This window comes from Schistocerca cancellata, chromosome 3, assembly GCF_023864275.1.
Source record: "Schistocerca cancellata isolate TAMUIC-IGC-003103 chromosome 3, iqSchCanc2.1, whole genome shotgun sequence".
NCBI lineage: Eukaryota > Metazoa > Arthropoda > Insecta > Orthoptera > Acrididae > Schistocerca > Schistocerca cancellata.
The window spans coordinates 930,432,845-930,455,030 of NC_064628.1; the positions used below are offsets into that span (position 1 = coordinate 930,432,845).

Here is a 22,186-nt window from a genome sequence, read left to right on the forward strand (position 1 = left end):
ATTACGCAGAGGCTGTGAACGAAAACGGCGAAGCTGCTGGTCGAATGTACACTTACTACTGTCGTGAATATCTAGGGAAATAGGTAGAAGGACAGTGAAACTACCTCAAGGCTCTAAATGGTTGGACGTCCACGAGTCTTCACAGAACGTGGGATTCGGAGGCTTGTCTGCTCTGTAAAGTGGGACAGATAATACCCTGACACTGATGCACGCATAGGTGTTTCAGAGCACACCGTTCACACCGTTCATCGTACGCTGTTGAACACGTAGCTCAGCAGCAGACCACTCTTATGTGTTCCCATTCTGACCCAACGACATCGTTAGTTACGATTCCAGTGGGCGCGGGACCATCAGGATTCGACCGTCGCTCAATGTAAACGTATCGACTCTTCGGGTCGATCATATTTTTGCTACACTAGGTCGACAGTCGTGTCCACAGACACCGTCACCGAGGTGAACGGCGACTCGAAACGCGCAGCGCACCACAGACGCAGGCTGGTGGGAGCAGACATTCTCCTGTGCTTACTTGGGACATACATCCCTTCATGCTCGATGTCTTTCCCAATGGCGACGTCATCTTTCAGCAGTATAATTGTCGTGTCTCGAAGCCAGAACCGTGTCATAGTGGTTTGAGGAGCGTTATGGTGAACCCTGTTGTATTGCTAGAGAAGGCCGAAATGCACGCGTTAAACTCCAGCAGTCTGGCGTGAGGTCTGAAACAGGATACGTAATGAATGCTATAAAGAAAAGTACGTAGCTTCTGGAATACTTAACTTTAATCCACATTTGTAGAACATTGCTCTTGAGATACAGAAGTATTATAGCAATTCAAAACGGCGCCTTGCTAGGTCGTAGCAACTGTAGCTGAAGGCTATGTTAACTATCGTCTCGGCAAATGAGAGCGTAATTCTCAGTGAACCATGGCTAGCAACGTCGGCTGTACAACTGGGCGAGTGTTAGTACGTCTCTTTAGAGCTGCCGTGTGGTGGCGCTCGGTCTGCAATTACTGACAGTGGCGACACGCGGGTCCGTCGTATACTAGCGGACCGCGGCCGATTTAAAAGCTTCCACCTAGCAAGTGTGGTGTCTGGCGGTGACACCACAAACCCAAGTTGCTGTCTCGGCGACCAAATTCGCCTGATGTAAATCCCATAGACATCATCTGAGTTGCTACAGGACGCCATCACTGCTTACGCAAATCAGCGGCCGGTTATTTATGCGAATTACATGACTTGTGCGTAGACATCTAATGTCACATACCTGCACAAACCTAAGAGCAAACAGTCGTATCCCTGATACGCAGAATCAGTGATGTATTTCGTTCCAAAGACGGACAAACAAGCTGTTAAGCAGGTGGTCATACTGTTCTTGGCTCATTAGTGAGTAGTTTAATGCTTTTTAGATGTTCCTCAGCGATGAACTAACTGCTCTCTATTGCTTCTAACATATATCCATTATTCCGACATTCATTTTCGCAACAAGGAAGTAACATAGAGAAAGATTACAACTGATTTTGGCACCTAAGGAACTGTCAGTGGAGGTATAGAGTGATTGTTGTGTGTTTCATTACTGGGTCTGTGCTCATATTCACATAAACGGGTACTGAAATACAGCAGAAATAGCAAAAAAAAAGTATTTTTTTAACTGTTTTTCCATTACCTAATCGTTAGTTTTCTGTGAGTCCTATTTATTACCGGACGATGTGCGTTTTTCACACAGGGTGAGAAAGAAACCAGTTTGGTGGTATCCTATACTGTTTTCCCAGGTTTTTACGTTGGTAATCGGGCTTGTCCTAGGAGAACTATCCCATATCATATTAAAGGAGTGACAAATTGTGTGATAGATAAACGACTGTTTGGATTCAAAACCGGAATGAATCACATTTTCGAATAGGAAGAAAATCTTAAGGTCATCTGAGGTAAACTTCCTGTTGAAGAGATGATTAGAAGTGCACCAAAATCTCGGTTAGGACAAAAATGAAGAACCATGCTGAGATTCACCTTAATCGATTTTGGAAAAGCGTGGAACATCAACCTGTGGACGGGCATGCAGGGGCCCAGCAATTTAACCAATGCGCCACAACGCTCGTTTTGCCGCCGGCGTGTTACATAAAAACTACAGCTGTCTTAGCGGGTTATTTTACGGCTGAAGCCTTATGGCCACTAAATTTCTCGTATAGCGTGAAATACACTCCTGGAAATTGAAATAAGAACACCGTGAATTCATTGTCCCAGGAAGGGGAAACTTTATTGACACATTCCTGGGGTCAGATACATCACATGATCACACTGACAGAACCACAGGCACATAGACACAGGCAACAGAGCATGCACAATGTCGGCACTAGTACAGTGTATATCCACCTTTCGCAGCAATGCAGGCTGCTATTCTCCCACGGAGACGATCGTAGAGATGCTGGATGTAGTCCTGTGGAACGGCTTGCCATGCCATTTCCACCTGGTGCCTCAGTTGGACCAGCGTTCGTGCTGGACGTGCAGACCGCGTGAGACGACGCTTCATCCAGTCCCAAACATGCTCAATGGGGGACAGATCCGGAGATCTTGCTGGCCAGGGTAGTTGACTTACACCTTCTAGAGCACGTTGGGTGGCACGGGATACATGCGGACGTGCATTGTCCTGTTGGAACAGCAAGTTCCCTTGCCGGTCTAGGAATGGTAGAACGATGGGTTCGATGACGGTTTGGATGTACCGTGCACTATTCAGTGTCCCCTCGACGATCACCAGTGGTGTACGGCCAGTGTAGGAGATCGCTCCCCACACCATGATGGCGGGTGTTGGCCCTGTGTGCCTCGGTCGTATGCAGTCCTGATTGTGGCGCTCACCTGCACGGCGCCAAACACGCATACGACCATCATTGGCACCAAGGCAGAAGCGACTCTCATCGCTGAAGACGACACGTCTCCATTCGTCCCTCCATTCACGCCTGTCGCGACACCACTGGAGGCGGGCTGCACGATGTTGGGGCGTGAGCGGAAGACGGCCTAACGGTGTGCGGGACCGTAGCCCAGCTTCATGGAGACGGTTGCGAATGGTCCTCGTCGATACCCCAGGAGCAACAGTGTCCCTAATTTGCTGGGAAGTGGCGGTGCGGTCCCCTACGGCACTGCGTAGGATCCTACGGTCTTGGCGTGCATCCGTGCGTCGCTGCGGTCCGGTCCCAGGTCGACGGGCACGTGCACCTTCCGCCGACCACTGGCGACAACATCGATGTACTGTGGAGACCTCACGCCCCACGTGTTGAGCAATTCGGCGGTACGGCCACCCGGCCTCCCGCATGCCCACTATACGCCCTCGCTCAAAGTCCGTCAACTGCACATACGGTTCACGTCCACGCTGACGCGGCATGCTACCAGTGTTAAAGACTGCGATGGAGCTCCGTATGCCACGGCAAACTGGCTGACACTGACGGCGGCGGTGCACAAATGCTGCGCAGCTAGCGCCATTCGATGGCCAACACCGCGGTTCCTGGTGTGTCCGGTGTGCCGTGCGTGTGATCATTGCTTGTACAGCCCTCTCGCAGTGTCCGGAGCAAGTATGGTGGGTCTGACACACCGGTGTCAATGTGTTCTTTTTTCCATTTCCAGGAGTGTAGGTGTCAACTGCTTCCAGGTATTTTCTTACCTTCTAGAATGGAAGCAAGTACGCATTTTTGTCGTATATGGTCTACTGTAAATCAATAATAGGAACGACATGACAACTGCATAAATGTAGTCTGTTTATATTCATGAAGAGTAGCCTTGCTCAGTTATCATTCTGCAGTACTATATATTTATAATGCCAGTGTCAAAATGACCTCAGTTTCAGTGATTGTGAGTCCAGTTCCATACATGTTTGAGTATTAGCTCGGTAGGGAGTTATTGCGAAAGTTACAGAGTTAATCTTATCACTCTTGTCTCCTCTGTTTCAGACGGACGCACTGGATTCTGAGCAGGTCCAAAGTAAGTAACAAGTTTCATGTACTTACTAAATTAATCATTTGATGACCCAGTCTAACATCCAACCAACCTTTCTTCAAACATTTTCCGAATTGTTAATTTTAATAAAAGAAAACATCTATTAACAATACTATAGGCAGATACAGTTAAATCTTTGCACTTTTGAAGATAGTAATTTTATGAACCATTTAGTCGTTACCAGTTTTCTTCCAACCGGAACTGTCAGTACGATAAAAGTGAAATTGAAGACATCATTATCCACAGCCATCAAGAGTAAAATGGACTGACACAGCTAAGTAATTTTCGTATGGAGTCTACATTCAGTTTCCCTGCTTTTGTGTGGAATGCACTCTGACTGACTTCTTCATACATTTACGATCTGTGGGACACCACCTGAATAAAATAAGTTGTGCATTTATTCTTTCTCATCTCGGTTCTCTGCTGCACAAAAGACCAGTGTCGAATCAATCTCAGCACGTCTTACATTTAAGTAGAAGCAATTTACTTGGTACATCAATGTTTGGGCCCAGAAGGGTTGCTCCAATGCGGATGCTATTTATACAGGTGCGCTTAAATAATAAAATATCAACAGTGGCACTTTCTGTCATCTGATCAAGGCGTCTGATTGCGTATATCGTATTACTCTCTTATAAAAAGTTAAGTTTTATGGAATTAATGGCCTTACAAACAACTGGTTTGAATCATACTTAAGAAACGGAATAAAACCGGTTGTACTAAGTAATTCAAAGAAAATTTGAAGAATTAAGTGGACTCTTTCTAAATTTTGAGAAAACAAACTATATTCAGTTATGTAAAACGAATATGTCGTGCCAATTATTGATGCAGTGAACAGGGTAGAATGCTCCAAGCTAGGACTGAATGATGCATATTACTGAGCTACTCATACAGTTAACTTCAATTACTTCTGCTGATCGTATAACTGCTGGTATAGGAAACAAATGAATGATTTTCCTAGAATATTTCCTCTCAATAATGTCTTATGGAATAATTTTTTGGCGTTTTAACAACTCTTCACACACATATATATTCAGTAATGAAATTCATCATGAATAATTCATCACAATTTTATAAGAACAACAATCTCTTCACCTAAAACACTAGAGGAAAAAATGATCTTTGTGACCTATTACGAGTGCTGTCAGTGCCTCAGAAAGGAGTTCAATATGCAGCAACAAAAATTTTTAGTCATTTGCCGAATAATAAAGTATCTGATTGGTAGTAAGGCAGCTCTTAAATCAAAACTACAATTATTTTTTCTCTACAACTCCTTCACTCCATAGGCGAATATTTATTTAAGCACATGTAGCCTATAAAAAAACTAGATTTAAGAGTTGTTGCACGACTAGGGCAGGAATATTATATGTTTGTGTTACATATAGGCCGGAGCGCCATTTAGGAACTTGTGAATGGCCACTAATCGTGCGTACGCAAACTGTAAACTGACTCGATCAACATCATTTCGCCGGCCGGAGTGGCCGAGTGGTTCTAGGCGCTTCAGTCTGGAACCGCACAACCACTACGGTCGAAGGTTCGAATCCTGCCTTGTGCAGAAATGTGTGTGATGTCCTTAGGTTAGTTAGGTTTAAGTAGTTCTAAGTTCTAGGTGACTGATGACCTCGGATGTTAATTCTCATAGTGCTCAGAGCCATTTGAACCATTTTTTAACATCATTTCGTTAAAAGAAGTTGTTCGAAAGGTCTATGGAACATATAACTAACTAACCAGTACTGTTCACTCTTGAGGTTTTGCTATCGTTCGTAACCAAACAATACACTGCTAAACTGTTAACTCTGTTTTTCATTTTGATGCGTTATGTGCGAATAGTTATATGATGAAACACTTGTTGCTATATTACTCCTACCACCTAAACGTCCTCCTCCTTAGAAGGAATAGCCTGTTGGTCGTAACGAGGGCAGAAAAATGTTGGCAACACTCCATGAGCGTAGGCTTCACTTCTGTGAACTGTCCCACTCCGCTCTATATTTGTATTCGAATTACTAGAATTGGCATCCGATGGAAGCTCGAAAGGAACTATAACAATCACAGCGAAATCGCGGTGAAAATTATTGTGCAATTATTACTAATTGTGTTACGCCAACAGTGAAGACTTTACCTATTCATATAATCTTGTCGCACGTACGGAGAGATTGCACTTGTCTGGAACGATGTCCCCGCCAACAATAGGCATAATGTTAAACAGAAAATAATGTGCAAAGCTACGTCTGTCTGTCGAAAATTATGCCATCAACGAGCTACGGAGCGGTCGCTAAAAATCTCATTCATTTGTGAGAAAAACTTTTAAGAACCAGCAGATGCAACAAACAAAAACAGCCGGAAAGAATGGAGTTACGCTGTGTAATTAAAATATTGATATGGAATTTCTAGCACGTAAGTTAAACGAGCTACTATTGGAAATTTATATTATTCTCAAGGACGTGATGCAGACTGTTCGGTTTTCAGTAACGTCAGCAGTAAAAGATACACTGCAGACAGGTGTTTACTTCGCATTCAATGGCTAGAGACTAGTTTGTAGAATGTTTACGTGATGTTAGTACGAAAGGAAAAAGAGACTGTGAGCATCGAAATACACTGCCAGAGGTTGCCCACAAACAGCGCATAGCTTCTTAATTGTAATACACGAGGTGACAGAAGTCATGGGATACCTCCTAACATCGTGTCAGACCTTCTTTTGTCCGGCGTAGGGCACAACTCTTAGTCGTTGGAAGTCACCTGCAGAAATACGGAGCCATGCATACTCTACAGCCGTCCATAATTGCGGAAGTGCTGCCAGTGTAGGACTTTGTGCACGAGTCGACCTCTCGATTATGTCCCATAAATGTTCGGTGGGATTAACGTCGAGCGATTACGGTGGGCAAATAATTCGCTCGAATTGTCCAGCATATAAAACTAATCACGAAAAATTGTGGCCCGGTGAAATGGCGCAATATCATCCATAAAAATTCCATCGTTATTTGGGAACATGGAAGTCCATCAATGGCTGAAAATGATTTCCAAGTAGCCGAACGTCACATTTCCAGCCAATGATCGGCTCAGTTGGGCGATTTCATGTAAACCAGGGGCGGGCAGGAATCCTGCACGTGTGCGGTGCACTTGCACGCGTGCAGTTAACATGTGTTCTGCGTGCACACAGGGGCAAGCTGACCATCCGCTTATCTCCTCTCCCCACCATAACTTCTGTCCGTTCCTTCCTCTGCAATGCGTTTTGTTTCCTAGCTTGTTGTATTGAATGAAGGAATAAGGTTAGTAGGAGTGCTTGAAAGATATCGTGGTTTGAAAGAGTGCGTATTACCTACGATACGTTTTATTTAATTATCGTAGGTGGAGTGGAACAAAATTTCTACGTACAGACAAACGCAAACAGTTACTTAAATTTTCATCACTGATATCTGCTCTTAACCGAGACTTACTAATTCAGCAAATGGTTTTCCAGCTCTCGCTATATTAAGTGCAATCTTGTAACTTGCACGTACTGCTGGGCTATTATTGTTGTCGTCCTGAAAAAAACAGTGCTCCATAAAATGTTAAATCAGTTAGATGAGAGACATGACGAAAGAAAGTTGCAGATCTCTCGAGACCACAGCAACTAAGACAGATTCATGTAGTATCGTCAGATCGCTCTTCTTAAGCTCAGTCAATTACCCCATCCGCTCAGAATCCGACAATAAACTGTAATCGTCCTTGTGAAATTTGTTACAGTGACCTTCAATACTAAACTTCCACTGACCAGCGAGAATAGTGCCACATATTAAACATTTCGAATTTTCACGTTTTTGCACAAAGAAAAAATGATTCTCCCATTACTTTTTAAAAGATAGCAAATCTCCACTTCTCCGATTCCTTGTTTCACTCTGCATTTTCCGGTTCTTGAAATACAACGTTCACTACGTAGTGGTCGCTTCGTATCAACGTCCGCAGCTTAACCTGGCACTACACTGCCGCAACCTGCCGGCTGTCGCCACTGCCCCAGTGGACGATTGCACGCGAGCAGCACACGTGCAGCGCTGTGCGCTCATGAGCCGCGTGCAACGTTTGCCCGCCACTGATGTAAACGCAGCCCACACCATTATGGAGTCATCACCAGCTTGCACAATGACTTGTTGATACCGTGGGTCCATGCCTTTGTGTGATCTGCGCCACACTCGAACCCTACCGTCAACTCTTACCAACTGAAATCGGGACTGATCGGTCATCTGCTGCCATAGCCGATTAACGCCAAATTCCGCCGCACTGTCCTAACCGACACGTCTGTCGTACGCCGCCACATTCATTTGTGTGCTTATTCCACCCAGTGTTGCTTATTTGTTAGCACTGACAACTATACGCAAAGACCGCGGCTTTTGGTCATTAAGTGAAAACCTTCAGCCACTGCGTTGGCAGTGGATAGATACACTCCTGGAAATTGAAATAAGAACACCGTGAATTCATTGTCCCAGGAAGGGGAAACTTTATTGACACATTCCTGGGATCAGATACATCACATGATCACACTGACAGAACCACAGGCACATAGACACAGGCAACAGAGCATGCACAATGTCGGCACTAGTACAGTGTATATCCACCTTTCGCAGCAATGCAGGCTGCTATTCTCCCATGGAGACGATCGTAGAGATGCTGGATGTGGTCCTGTGGAACGGCTTGCCATGCCATTTCCACCTGGCGCCTCAGTTGGACCAGCGTTCGTGCTGGACGTGCAGACCGCGTGAGACGACGCTTCATCCAGTCCCAAACATGCTCAATGGGGGACAGATCCGGAGATCTTGCTGGCCAGGGTAGTTGACTTACACCTTCTAGAGCACGTTGGGTGGCACGGGATACATGCGGACGTGCATTGTCCTGTTGGAAAAGCAAGTTCCCTTGCCGGTCTAGGAATGGTAGAACGATGGGTTCGATGACGGTTTGGATGTACCGTGCACTATTCAGTGTCCCCTCGACGATCACCAGTGGTGTACGGCCAGTGTAGGAGATCGCTCCCCACACCATGATGCCGGATGTTGGCCCTGTGTGCCTCGGTCGTATGCAGTCCTGATTGTGGCGCTCACCTGCACGGCGCCAAACACGCATACGACCATCATTGGCACCAAGGCAGAAGCGACTCTCATCGCTGAAGACGACACGTCTCCATTCGTCCCTCCATTCACGCCTGTCGCGACACCACTGGAGGCGGGCTGCACGATGTTGGGGCGTGAGCGGAAGACGGCCTAACGGTGTGCGGGACCGTAGCCCAGCTTTTTTCCATTTCCAGGAGTGTATAATGCCTGTGTATTTCGGAATATTGAATTTCCTAACGATATCCAAAAGGGAATGTTACATGCGTCTAGCTCCAACAACCATTCTGCATTCAAAATCTGCTAATTCTCGTCATTCGGCCATAATCATGTCGGACACCTTTTCACATAAATCATCTGATGGTTCAAATGGCTCTGAGCACTATGGGACTTAACTACTGAGGTCATCAGTCCCCTAGAACTTAGAACTACTTAAACCTAACTAACCTAAGGACATCACACACATCCATGCCCGAGGCAGGATTCAAACCTGCGACCGTAGCGGTCACGCGGTTCCAAACTGATGCGCTTAGAACCGCACGGCCACACCGGCCGGCCTAAATCATCTGAGTTCAAACAACAGCTCCGCCTATGCACTGTTCTTTTACAGCTCGTGTACACGAGACTGCTGCAATCCTTATGTGTGAACATCGCTTTCCCATGACTTTCATCATCTCAGTGTAAACTCTCGTGATCATAGAACCCTAATACCCCGAAATGCATAGAACAACGCTGTCAGCTGGAATGGCGTGTGTGTGTTGCAGTGCTCAAGCGGGCCTTCTCCATGTTCGACTCTGGAAAGACGGGCCGCATCGACAAGGAGAAGGTGCGCACCATCCTGCAGACTCTCGGGCTCATGATCGACGAGCTCGAGTTGGAGGCGCTTGTCGCGGACGAGGACAAGGACGGTAAGGCGAGCTCTGTTATTTTATGACACCCACTGCTCAGGCATTACGTGTTTCATTTATCTATTCTAGAACGCCTAGGGTCATCAGACTCACACTTAACAGGCGCTCTACATACTTTAGATGAGATTCATTACGACACATATGGATTTGAACACTTAGAAATAATTTTTAGAGAGTTGAAAGAGTAGTAGATATTGAAGGAAGTAAAGCACATTTTATATTCGTGAATGGAAAGAAGAGGAACAAGGGTAAGTTGCAGGCAGATGGATTTTAACTGACTTCTCTGGCAACAATGGACGGACGACAAGAGAGAAAAAAGAGAGGAGAGAAAAGACGAGCGTTATGTAACACAAATAATGAAGAAACGGAGAGAAAAGTGGCACCACTGACTGACAAGCGAAAAGAGAAATAACTGTAAAGAGAGGAGTTATGGTCTGACTCGCTACTTTGCAGACAATACAAACCACAAACGTTAGTGTTTAGGGAAAAGTTTTGTAGTCGACAAAAAGAAGTGCTTGAGATTTTTCAAAAAAATCAAAAGAGCATCGAACTGCGCAGGTTAGTATGTTCCAGAGTGGACAGCGGCAACAGAGAATAATAAAATATCGTCAGATTATCATTCAAAAGCGGTAATATACATACAGACGGCTGGTGAGCTTGCAGTGAACACTGCAGATCCAACTCAAGCTACCTTGTGTTAGGGATGGTGCGATCGATGCTTTAAACATTCAACGTGTTGCTACCTAGGCAATAAATGTGAGTGGATGCTCGCTATGCCTTGCTCGTACGGTAGTGGTCAACGAGCAGTGGCATTCCGTCACTCCATACGAAGAAATCTGCGTATGGGGAGAGTAGATGGCGTTTGTACTCCTCACATATACTAACCGACAACAGGCAGTGTAGTTCGGAGATAAAGAATGAATTTTTGGGACTACTTCAGAATGAAGCTACGAGCCCCAAACTAGCAGCAAGAACGGAAGACAAATAAGTAAAACAAACACAGTGTTGCTGTGGAAATTTTATTAAAAAAGCAGCAATAATGTGTAAAAAACAGAGCTGATATGTAAGTCATTAGTATAAATAAGCTAGCTGTATGACAAAAGTTAAAGGCCACCAAATGCAGGAATACAAAATTCTTCGCCTGAAAATAACGAGAAAGAAACTCGGCCAAACGTTGCTACAACACAACAGCAGGACTTGGCTGATAACCCGAGAAAATTTCATCAATGAATTCCTTGACAAACCTCGCATTCCCATAGAAGTGTGAAGGAGCCTACGAATGTGTCTATTTAAAGGTTGCGCACAGCTAAGTGAGGCCACGTGCTGCAGCTATGATGACAAAATAGGTGTTTGATTCCTGGAAGGAGGTACAGCGCTGCATACAGAACACCTTACGAAGAAGACGTATTACACATAAGGAGAGCGCGAATAATTCAAGAACAACTAAGACCTATCTTGCCGCAAATTTGCCAGCCACCTATCTTTTACTAAAAATATTCTTATTGCTACCATAGTCACAGCAAATTTGTTTTCCAAATTAAGCTGTATCCAAACTTGTAATAGAAAATATTTTCACTGTTGTGGAACTGCTGAAGCTGATGTAAAGCTGTTTCTAAATTAAATACTCATTTTTGAGTGTCGACAAATAACACAGTGAACATTTGTTACGTGATACCATGTGATATTATTCCCACATACATGACCTATGCATTCTTGAATATATTTTCTTATTCTTATCAATGGTAACTGTACCCATCTAAACATATTAATGCTTTCCTATCAGTGAGGTGAACAAAAGGAGTGGATTTAATAATATAAACACTATGTTTCCTTAACTGTTTCTTCAATGTAGACAAAAATGGTAATAGCCAAATTCGGCGAATGGGTCTGCCTTGGGAGTTGTTTGGCTTCACTCTTATCAACCAACATCCGGGCATTCTCAACCGTCGGCGGACAGCCACCATCCTCTTGAAAAATGCTATCCATAGTTTGGAATAAAGCATGCAGCGTACAATTCACATGGTGGCTTACAAGGCTCCAGCGTTACCACAGAACTAAGTGAAAGTGTCTACATCGCTGACCAAATCAATACAGAACCGTCACTGTCCATCACGCTTCACAATTGGGAGATGAGCGACCGTTTGCATTCGCTATAGGTAAACACGTCATGCGATATGGAATGATGTATGTATAATTCGTTATATCGCATCATACCTCTACCCTGGCCAAGTAGCTTTGGAGTAGCTTGTACTGCTGAAATCGCTTCTTTGCAATTATCTGGTTTACAATCTCCTTGCCAGCAACAGATATACCGAAAATATTGTGTCTGTATAGCTCCTACGTTCTCTGGGCGTACATGTGCTTAGAACTAACTTTGTCTGTGTAGCTGTTATTAGAAACAAAAATCTTCTGTAACTCCATTCTGCCATTATCTGTAACTGCAGTTACCGTACTGAACTTAGCGGATTAGATTTCCCAAAATTTTTTTTTATGTTTTCACGGTACTTAACATAACTGTGGTACCTCTGTAGTGTGAAACAAAATTGCACTGACAAAATTTTAGAGCTTAGTCAGAGATATTTTCAGAGTATTTTAGTGTAAGGGACCTCCGGTCTCGTTACAGACTAATCATATTTCGTTTAACCTCTTATCGCTATCTATAACTGTATGTGCACTGCCGTGAAAATATCTGGATAACAATGCATTCGTCGGTGTGCGACAGACTGTTTCCATTAAGTCACGGTATTTGCTGTAGACAACAGAAATGTCCACTTTACTATTCGCCCTCAAGTTTGCATTTAGTACTTCTCGATTCTGTCTCGTGTTTCTTTTTCTGGCAGCGTTAGTTGTGCGTTAACAGTGACACACGGAAGTATCGGTGATTTCTGGTGAAAAGTTAGGTGTTACATGCTTCGTGTGTGCCACGGGTGGCCAACAGGCAACTCGCGGGCCGCATCTGGCTAGCGACTCTTTTCAGTCCGGCCCGCGGAGGAAATTCCGGATTCACGTGAAATTAATCTTTTCTCAAATACACAAGTTTGAGGCACAATTCGTTGGCCTGACATGCTGGAAAAGGGTACCGTTTATATCGATGCTTTATTACCCCATCAACATTAAAGCCACCACCGCTACAGTTCTGACTTCATACGTTAGGTGCGCTGCTGTCGCCTCGTGAGGAGGCGGCCCGCGAACTCCAGTAAGTACGTGGGCTCAGGCCCGTGGGTCACCAAAGTTGCCTATGTCCGGTGTACGGGTTCACTGTATCCAGTGAAAGTGCGGCACCATGCTGAGCTGTTCCCTCAGCAACGGCCACCACTCAATTGTATTCTTGCACTCCCAACTTTCGGTACTCTTCATCAGTTGGTTGTTGTGGTTGGTTGTTTTTTGGGGAAGGAGACCAGACAGCGAGGTCATCGGTCTCATCGGATTAGGGAAGGACGGGGAAGGAAGTCGGCCGTGCCCTTTGAAAGGAACCATCCCGGCATTTGCGATTTAGGGAAATCACGGAAAACCCAAATCAGGATGGCCGGACGTGGGATTGAACCGTCATCCTCCCGAATGCGAGTCCAGTGTCTAACCACTGCGCCACCTCGCTCGGTCTCTTCATCAGTAAAACTACCCGTATAGTTCTGTATTTTCAATGCAATTCGGATACAATTGCACCCGTAAATGGAGAAAAATAAAATAAAATACAAGTGCTATGTAACTGGTCACTAGAGACCACAGGTCATTTGTACCAAAAAATTTACAAAATACCTCTGAACGAAATTTAATCGGTCAGTTTAGGATGACCCTCTATACGCCACTATTTATTCTATATTCCTGCATTTGTCGGCCTTTAACATTCGCCATACAGCTAACTCATTCATACTGACAACGATCACTTTACGTTGATTTTTCTAAATAAAATTTCCGAGGCTACAATTTTTTTGTTTTATTGATATATCTTTCGTTCTTCTTACTGGTTTGGGGTTCGTAGCCTCATTTTCAAGTAATCTCGAAAATTCTCCATCTCCGAACTGCACTGTTTCTTGTCCATCAGTATGTGTGAGAAGTACGAACGGCATCGACTCACAGGACACAAATTTCTTCACATGGGGATGGCGGAATATCACTGCTCGTTGACCACTACCAAATTAGCAAGACACAGGCCGCATCCACTGACATTCATTGCCATGGTGGCAACACATTGGAACTTTAATGCAACGCTCGCACCATCGCCAACATAAGGTGATTCGAGATGGATCTGCACTGTTAAAGTTTATAGGCCGTGTGTATGTCTGTGACTACACTGTGTTGATATTAAATGTGGATGTGTCAGCGATGATATAGATGAACGATGTGGTGTGAGTTCTACGATTCTGTTTTGGAAAGGGAGTCGCCACACTGGTTGGCAGTTCTTGCCCAAATTGCATCAGTTCTTGTAAGAAGTTTACATTACTTCGAAGAAAGCACAAATGACATACATCCATAAGAAGGGTAACATACAATGTCTTTGATAACTCTAAGCTCAAATGTTACAACATATTCAGACTGAATGACTTCCATGGAAACTAGCATGGCTTGCAAAAACATCGGTGATACAGGACGCAATTCGCGCTTTTTTCATATGACATCCTGAAATCCGCGGATCAAAGCGGTCTAGCAGACACAGCATTTCTTGATTTCCGAAAAGTATTTGACTGAGCATCACACCAACGTTAATTATCCGAAGTACAGTCATATGGCATGTATAACGAAATTTGTAACAACATTGTGGATTTATTGGTTGGGAAACGCAGCATTTTTTCTTGGCTGGAGAGTCGTGGACAGATGCGTAAGTAACTTTAGATGTGACCCAGAGAAATTAGTTGAGACTCTTTCTGTCTGAATTGTATATTAATGACCTCACAGACGATGTTAATAGTAACCTCAGACGTCTCGCTGATAATGCGGTATTTATGAGGAAGTACTGTCTGAAAAAGGCTATACAAATATTCAATTCAGTCATATTTTCAGGTGTAAAAATTGCGAAGTTGCTTTGGATGTTCAAAAATAGCCGGCCGCGGTGGCCGTGCGGTTCTACGCGCTCCAGTGCGGAGCCGCGCTGCTGCTACGGTCGCAGGTTCGAATCCTGCCTCGGGCATGGGTGTGCGTGATGTCCTTAGGTTAGTTAGGTTTAAGTAGTTCTAAGTTATATGGGACTGATGACCACAGCAGTTGAGTCCCATAGTGCTCAGAGCCATTTGAACCATTTTGTTCAAAAATACAAAGTGGTGCACTTCACAGAACGAAATAACGTAGTATATTATGATTATAATATCAATGAGTCACCACTGGAATAAGTCAGCAATTGGTGCAACAATTTGCAGGAATATCACATAGGTTCGGTGGTAGGTAAAGCAGGTGGCAGACTTCGGTTAATTCGTAGTATACTAGGAAGAAATCAGTCTACAAAGGAGACTACTTACAAAGCACATGTGTGACACATCCTAGAATAATGTTCAAGTGTGTCAGACGCGTACTATTTAGAAGTACCAGAAGGGCAACGCAAATGGTCACATGGAGGTTCGACCCATCGGAATGCGCCACGGAAATGCTGAAAAACCTGAACTGATAGACGGTTGAAGAGGGACACAAATAGTTCAGTGAGAGCCTACTACAAAGTTTGAGCTTTAAGTGAGGGATCTAGGAATATACAACAACTGTTTACGTCTCGCCTCCGTAGGAGTCGTGTAGGTAAGATTAGACTAATTGCAACGTGCACAGTGGCGATTAAAAAATCTTTCTCCCCGCGCACCTTTGGAACGGGATACCGATACAATAAGAAGTACCTTCCGGCACAAACTTCACAGTAGTTTGCAGTATATACACGAAGATATACATCCATGCCTGGCTTGCGCAGATGTTCAAGCAAAAGTTTGAGATTAAATCTGAATCTACACTCCTGGAAATTGAAATAAAAACACCGTGAATTCATTGTCCCAGGAAGGGGAAACTTTGACACATTCCTGGGGTCAGATACATCACATGATCACACTGACAGAACCACAGGCACATAGACACAGGCAACAGAGCATGCACAATGTCGGCACTAGTACAGTGTATATCCACCTTTCGCAGCAATGCAGGCTGCTATTCTCCCATGGAGACGATCGTAGAGATGCTGGATGTAGTCCTGTGGAACGGCTTGCCATGCCATTTCCACCTGGCGCCTCAGTTGGACCAGCGTTCGTGCTGGACGTGCAGACCGCGTGAGACGACGCTTCAACCAGTCCCAAACATGCTCAATGGGTTTGGATGTACCGTGCACTATTCAGTGTCCCCTCGACGATCACCAGTGGTGTACGGCCAGTGTAGGAGATCGCTCCCCACACCATGATGCCGGATGTTGGCCCTGTGTGCCTCGGTCGTATGCAGTCCTGATTGTGGCGCTCACCTGCACGGCGCCAAACACGCATACGACCATCATTGGCACCAAGGCAGAAGCGACTCTCATCGCTGAAGACGACACGTCTCCATTCGTCCCTCCATTCACGCCTGTCGCGACACCACTGGAGGCGGGCTGCACGATGTTGGGGCGTGAGCGGAAGACGGCCTAAAGGTGTGCGGCACCGTAGCCCAGATTCATGGAGACGGTTGCGAATGGTCCTCGCCGATACCCCAGGAGCAACAGTGTCCCTAATTTGCTGGGAAGTGGCGGTGCGGTCCCCTACGGCACTGCGTAGGATCCTACGGTCTTGGCGTGCATCCGTGCGTCGCTGCGGTCCGGTCCCAGGTCGACGGGCACGTGCACCTTCCGCCGACCACTGGCGACAACATCGATGTACTGTGGAGACCTCACGCCCCACGTGTTGAGCAATTCGGCGGTACGTCCACCCGGCCTCCCGCATGCCCACTATACGCCCTCGCTCAAAGTCCGTCAACTGCACATACGGTTCACGTCCACGCTGTCGCGGCATGCTACCAGTGTTAAAGACTGCGATGGAGCTCCGTATGCCACGGCAAACTGGCTAACACTGACGGCGGCGGTGCACAAATGCTGCGCAGCTAGCGCCATTCGACGGCCAACACCGCGGTTCCTGGTGTGTCCGCTGTGCCGTGCGTGTGATCATTGCTTGTACAGCCCTCTCGCAGTGTCCGGAGCAAGTATGGTGGGTCTGACACACCGGTGTCAATGTGTTCTTTTTTCCATTTCCAGGAGTGTAGTTATTAAAGATAGCAGATGCCTAGAGTCTTAGTGTGGATTGTATTTCGTAAGCTAAGGAATTGTCGGATGAATTAATGATTAGTTTTTGCCTTTATGTCCAGTTATCAGCTCATATTGTCGTTTCCACGATGATATCTTACCTCTAAATAGTAGGCCTGCATGTTTCTAATCATTACTGAAATTTCAGTCAAAGTTATCTTGCTCCTCCCGTAGTAAAATTTTGACTATGTGTTCGACAGTTTTTTGTGGTAATTCCACAATATAACTTTATCGAACCAAAATAACAAATGAAAACTCGCTATACTGTAAACTGACACATTTCTTGATCTTTTGCTACGCATTTCGAAGTTTTATCCACCATCATTACGTAGATTATTTCAATTGAGAAGGCGGAGACGATTAATGCAGGGCGGTCAGAAACACTCTGAAAAGCGTGTATGGGTGTTGCAGGATAGGTTGTGGTAAGAACTAATTGTTAATGAAAACTTCGATACGTTGCGCAGTTTCTGGGTTAATTAGCATTGAAGTTAGCCAATCAGGCCGTTGCGCGCGTAAATTCAAGCGGTCCGTCAGACACGGTATTCTTCGTTTGGATCCCTAAAACCGAACAAAAGAGCCTTACAAAACTGGGACATGGAACTGTAGTAAGAATTGAACACGAGCCAAAGGCTAAGCAGTCCCGTGAGCTTTATAAGCTTTTCACACTATTTATGACCACCCCGTTCCTGCAACAGCTTTGTAAGCTTTTCTCACCGTTTATGACCACCCCGTATAAGACTATCGATACAGTTTCGCACTGCTGCTTAATGAACAATATACGAGAGTAATAATAGCGGAAACCTTGAAATGGAAATAACAATAAATTCCACTGGTTGCAGTAATTTGTATTTTAAACTGAAATGTGTCAGTGCAGCTGTAAAATATTCGTATTTACAACGAAAGTGACACATCCGTCGTCTTCTAGCACTGGCAATAACATTTCGATGGTCCTGAATGAAACAAGTTTTACAGAATCACCAGAGAAGTTGTTGATGCACCAACAAAGCAGACGCCAACAACAGGTCTTCGTTGGAATTCTTTGACGTCAGACACTACTTACAGTCAACTGAATGACCTCAGGCATACTGGAGTCTAAAAATATTTCCAGAGCTAGAATTGTTTTACAGTCAGAAAGTAAGCTCTGTAAACGAGTTGTTTACGCTGCGAGACCGCGGTGCATTGCTCAACTCTCGTGCATCTTTTCACCCCAGATAAATATTTACCTCATCATCGAATATTAATAGCACGACTTAGTATCCGCATAGGAATTCAACGACGCGATTGAGAAACACAAGAGTTTACGCGTATTATTCACTGTAAGCCATGAGGGATTTGCTCAGCTCCAGTAGGGCAGAACTGAGCAGCCTTGCCATTAGCTAAATCGCATTCCCGGCCTTCAAAGCAGCGGTAGCTGACGGCACGTCGCAAACAATACGCGACAGCTCCGCCGACTGCCAAGTTAAACACGCTCTGTCCCAAAAACGTTGTAGACTGGCACATGCCTTTCACTACAGAGATAATCCCATCCAAGCACGTGCACCTCTCCAGAAATCTTGGATTTCACATCACTATGGCAGAGCTTGTCGTCACTGTTGGTTCACTGTCGAGGATGTAAAAAAAGAAGTGAAATATAATTCCAAAAGTGAACTAAAACTCCATATGGGTTGGACACGTCATGAGTTCCATAGACCAGGCAGTTCTTCTGTGCCAAAACGAGGAGGACTAAGACGACTTGTTGAACAGCATGGACGGAATACTTAACACGGGTAAAAGTAGCGAATGTGACTGTGATGAAGTATACCAGAAAAGCGAATAGCGACATCGTGAACATCACAACTGGGGAAGACACAGTGATAAAAGGACTGAAAGAATTAATTTTTCTAGTGAGCAAGATTGCACAAACTGCATAAACCAAGGAAGATACCAAACTTAGACTGGCGCAGGCAACAAGTACGTTCGTGAACAAAATAACTTTACTGACACTCAGTCTTGAATAACAATTGAAGATCTTACTGAATGTGTACCTTTTGACGATATTCGGAGACCCGAAATGTGAAATAATTTGGGTGAAGGTCACGGATAAAGCAGGCTCAGACCTGGTAATTTGATGTCTCTATAGGCCTCCTGGCTCAGCAGCTATTGTGGCTGATCACCTGAAGGATAATTTGGATAATAGTTCGAGTAGATTTCCCCACCATGTAATAGTTCTGGGTGGAGGTTTTAATTTGCCGGATACAGACTGGGAGACTCAAACGTTCATAACGGGTGGCAGGGACAAGGAATCCAGTGAAATTTTTTTAAGTGCTTTATCTGAAAACTACCTTGAGTAGTTAAACAGAGAACCGACTCGTGGCGATAACATATTAGACCTTCTGGTGACAAACAGACCCGAACTATTTGAAACAGTTAACGCAGAACAGGGAATCAGTGATCATAAAGCGGTTACTGCATCGATGATTTCAGCAGTAAATAGAAATATTAAAAAAGGTAGGAACATTTTTCTGTTCAGCAAAAGTGACAAAAAGCAGATTACAGAGTACCTGACGGGTCAACACAAAAGTTTTGTGTCAAGTACAGATAGTGTTGAGGATCAGTGGACAAAGTTCAAAACCGTCGTACAATATGTCCAGACACTCTGTGACCAAAATGGTACTGAAACAGAGGATGACAGACTAAAGGCCGAAATACTAAATGTCTTTTCCCAAAGTTGTTTCACAGAGGAAGACTGCGCTGTAGTTCCTTCTCTAGATTGTCGCGCAGATAACAAAATAGTAGATATCGAAATAGACGACAGAGGGATAGAGAAACAATTAAAATCGCTCAAAAGAGGAAAGGCTGCTGGACCTGATGGGATACCAGTTCGATTTTACACAGCGTACGCGAAGAAACTTGCTCCTCTTCTTGCAGCGGTGTACCGTAGGTCTCTAGAAGAGCGTAGCGTTCCAAAGGATTGGAAAAGGGCACAGGTCATCCCCGTTTTCAAGAAGGGACGTCGAACAGATGTGCAGAACTATAGACCTATATCTCTAACGTCGATCAGTTGTAGAATTTTGGAACACATATTGTGTTCGAGTATAATGACTTTTCTGAAGACTAGAAATCTACTCTGTAGGAATCAGCATGGGTTTCGAAAAAGACGGTCGTGTGAAACCCAGCTCGCGCTATTCGTCCACGAGACTCAGAGAGCCATAGACACGGGTTCACAGGTACATGCCGTGTTTCTTGACTTCCGCAAGGCGTTCGATACAGTTCCCCACAGTCGTTTAATGAACAAAGTAAGAGCATATGGACTATCAGACCAACTGTGTGATTGGATTGAAAAGTTCCTAGATAACAGAACGCAACATGTCATTCTCAATGGAGAGAATTCTTCCGAAGTAAGAGTGATTTCAGGTGTGCCGCAGGGGAGTGTCATACGACCGTTGCTATTCACAATATACATAAATGACCTTGTGGATGACATCGGAAGTTCACTGAGGCTTTTTGCAGATGATGCTGTGGTGTATCGAGAGGTTCTAACAATGGAAAATTGGAAGGGAATGGCAATTGAATCTCAATGTAGACAAGTGTAATGTGCTGCGAATACATAGAAAGATAGTTCCCTTATCATTTAGCTACAAAATAGCAGGTCAGCAACTGGAAGCAGTTAATTCCATAAATTATCTGGGAGTACGCATTAGGAGTGATTTAAAATGGAATGATCATTTAAAGTTGATCGTCGGTAAAGCAGATGCCAGACTGAAATTCATTGGAAGAATCCTAAGGAAATGCAATCCGAAAACAAAGGAAGTAGATTGCAGTACGCTTGTTCGCCCACTGCTTGAATACTGCTCAACAGTGTTGGATCCGTACCAGATAGGGTCGATAGAAGAGATAGAGAAGATCCAACGGAGAGCAGTGCGCTTCGTTACAGGATCATTTAGTAATCGCGAAAGCGTTACGGAGATGATAGATAAACTCCAGTGAAAGACTCTGCAGGAGAGACGCTCAGTAGCTCGGTACGGGCTTTTGATAAAGTTTCGAGAACATACCTTTACCGAAGAGTGAAGCAGTATATTGCTCCCTCCTACGTATATCTCGCTAAGAGACCATGAGGTTAAAATCAGAGAGATTAGAGCTCACACAGAAGCATACCGACATTCCTTCTTTCCACGAACAATACGAGACTGGAATAGAAGGGAGAACCGATAGAGGTACTCAGGGTACCCTCCGCCACACACCGTCAGGTGGTTTGCGGAGTATGGATGTAGATGTAGATATTCAAAGCAGATTTACTCTGATGTTAAGTGTAGGAATTGTGTACAACTCATTGTGTATCGGTTAGAAACGTATGCTTTCATTTTTGATCAGGAAACTCGGAGCAATAAATGCCTGGAAGTGCTGAGGGCATTCATAATTTTTGTACGAGGTTGACAATTTTTAGACAAATGTTTAACTGTAATACTTGTGAACTACAATCCTGTAGTGGTACGATAATTAGTACCTACGCAGATTAACTGTAACTGCTATTTGTGATCACCCACATGCTTGGTACTAGGTCAATGATTTCATGTAGACGCAGTCTGCTCAAGGAAGCCAAAAACACCTACCATGACTTTCTTCGAAGCCTGATAGCGTTTTATTGTCATTTTCTGGCAGTGACGTGTCTATACAACAGGAGTCTTTACTTTCCTAATATCAGGAGGAACAAACATAATTCATGACTATCTTCTGGAATAAATAATGGTCTTATTGTGATGATCTGTTGAGGCCATATTTACGTACTGAAAATGTTGTGATAATCAAGTCTCCATCTTCATAGGTTACATCTACGCCGAGAAATAACGTTTGTATTGCCCAAAGGAACGTTAAACAGGATCTTCAGTGACAAAGCAAATATACAAACCAACTGGGCCTTGCCCTGTGACATTTTCCTTCTTTTTACGTAGAAATTAATAATTGTGTAAATATTTGGGGTCATTAAACTTTCGGCGATTATGCTTCAGTCAGTTTGTGCGCACTGTA

The 22,186-nt window shown here is 44.5% G+C and overlaps 1 protein-coding gene across 1 annotated transcript in view; it reads left to right on the forward strand.

The window, feature by feature from the left end:
* LOC126176006 (troponin C-like) overlaps window positions 1-22,186 on the forward strand; it is a 66,689-nt gene that overhangs the window by 26,696 nt on the left and 17,807 nt on the right. Inside the window, exons 2-3 of the mRNA XM_049923126.1 lie at window positions 3,929-3,959; window positions 9,811-9,954. Coding sequence (XP_049779083.1) covers window positions 3,929-3,959; window positions 9,811-9,954 — 175 coding nt within the window. The remainder of the gene's footprint in view (window positions 1-3,928; window positions 3,960-9,810; window positions 9,955-22,186) is intronic.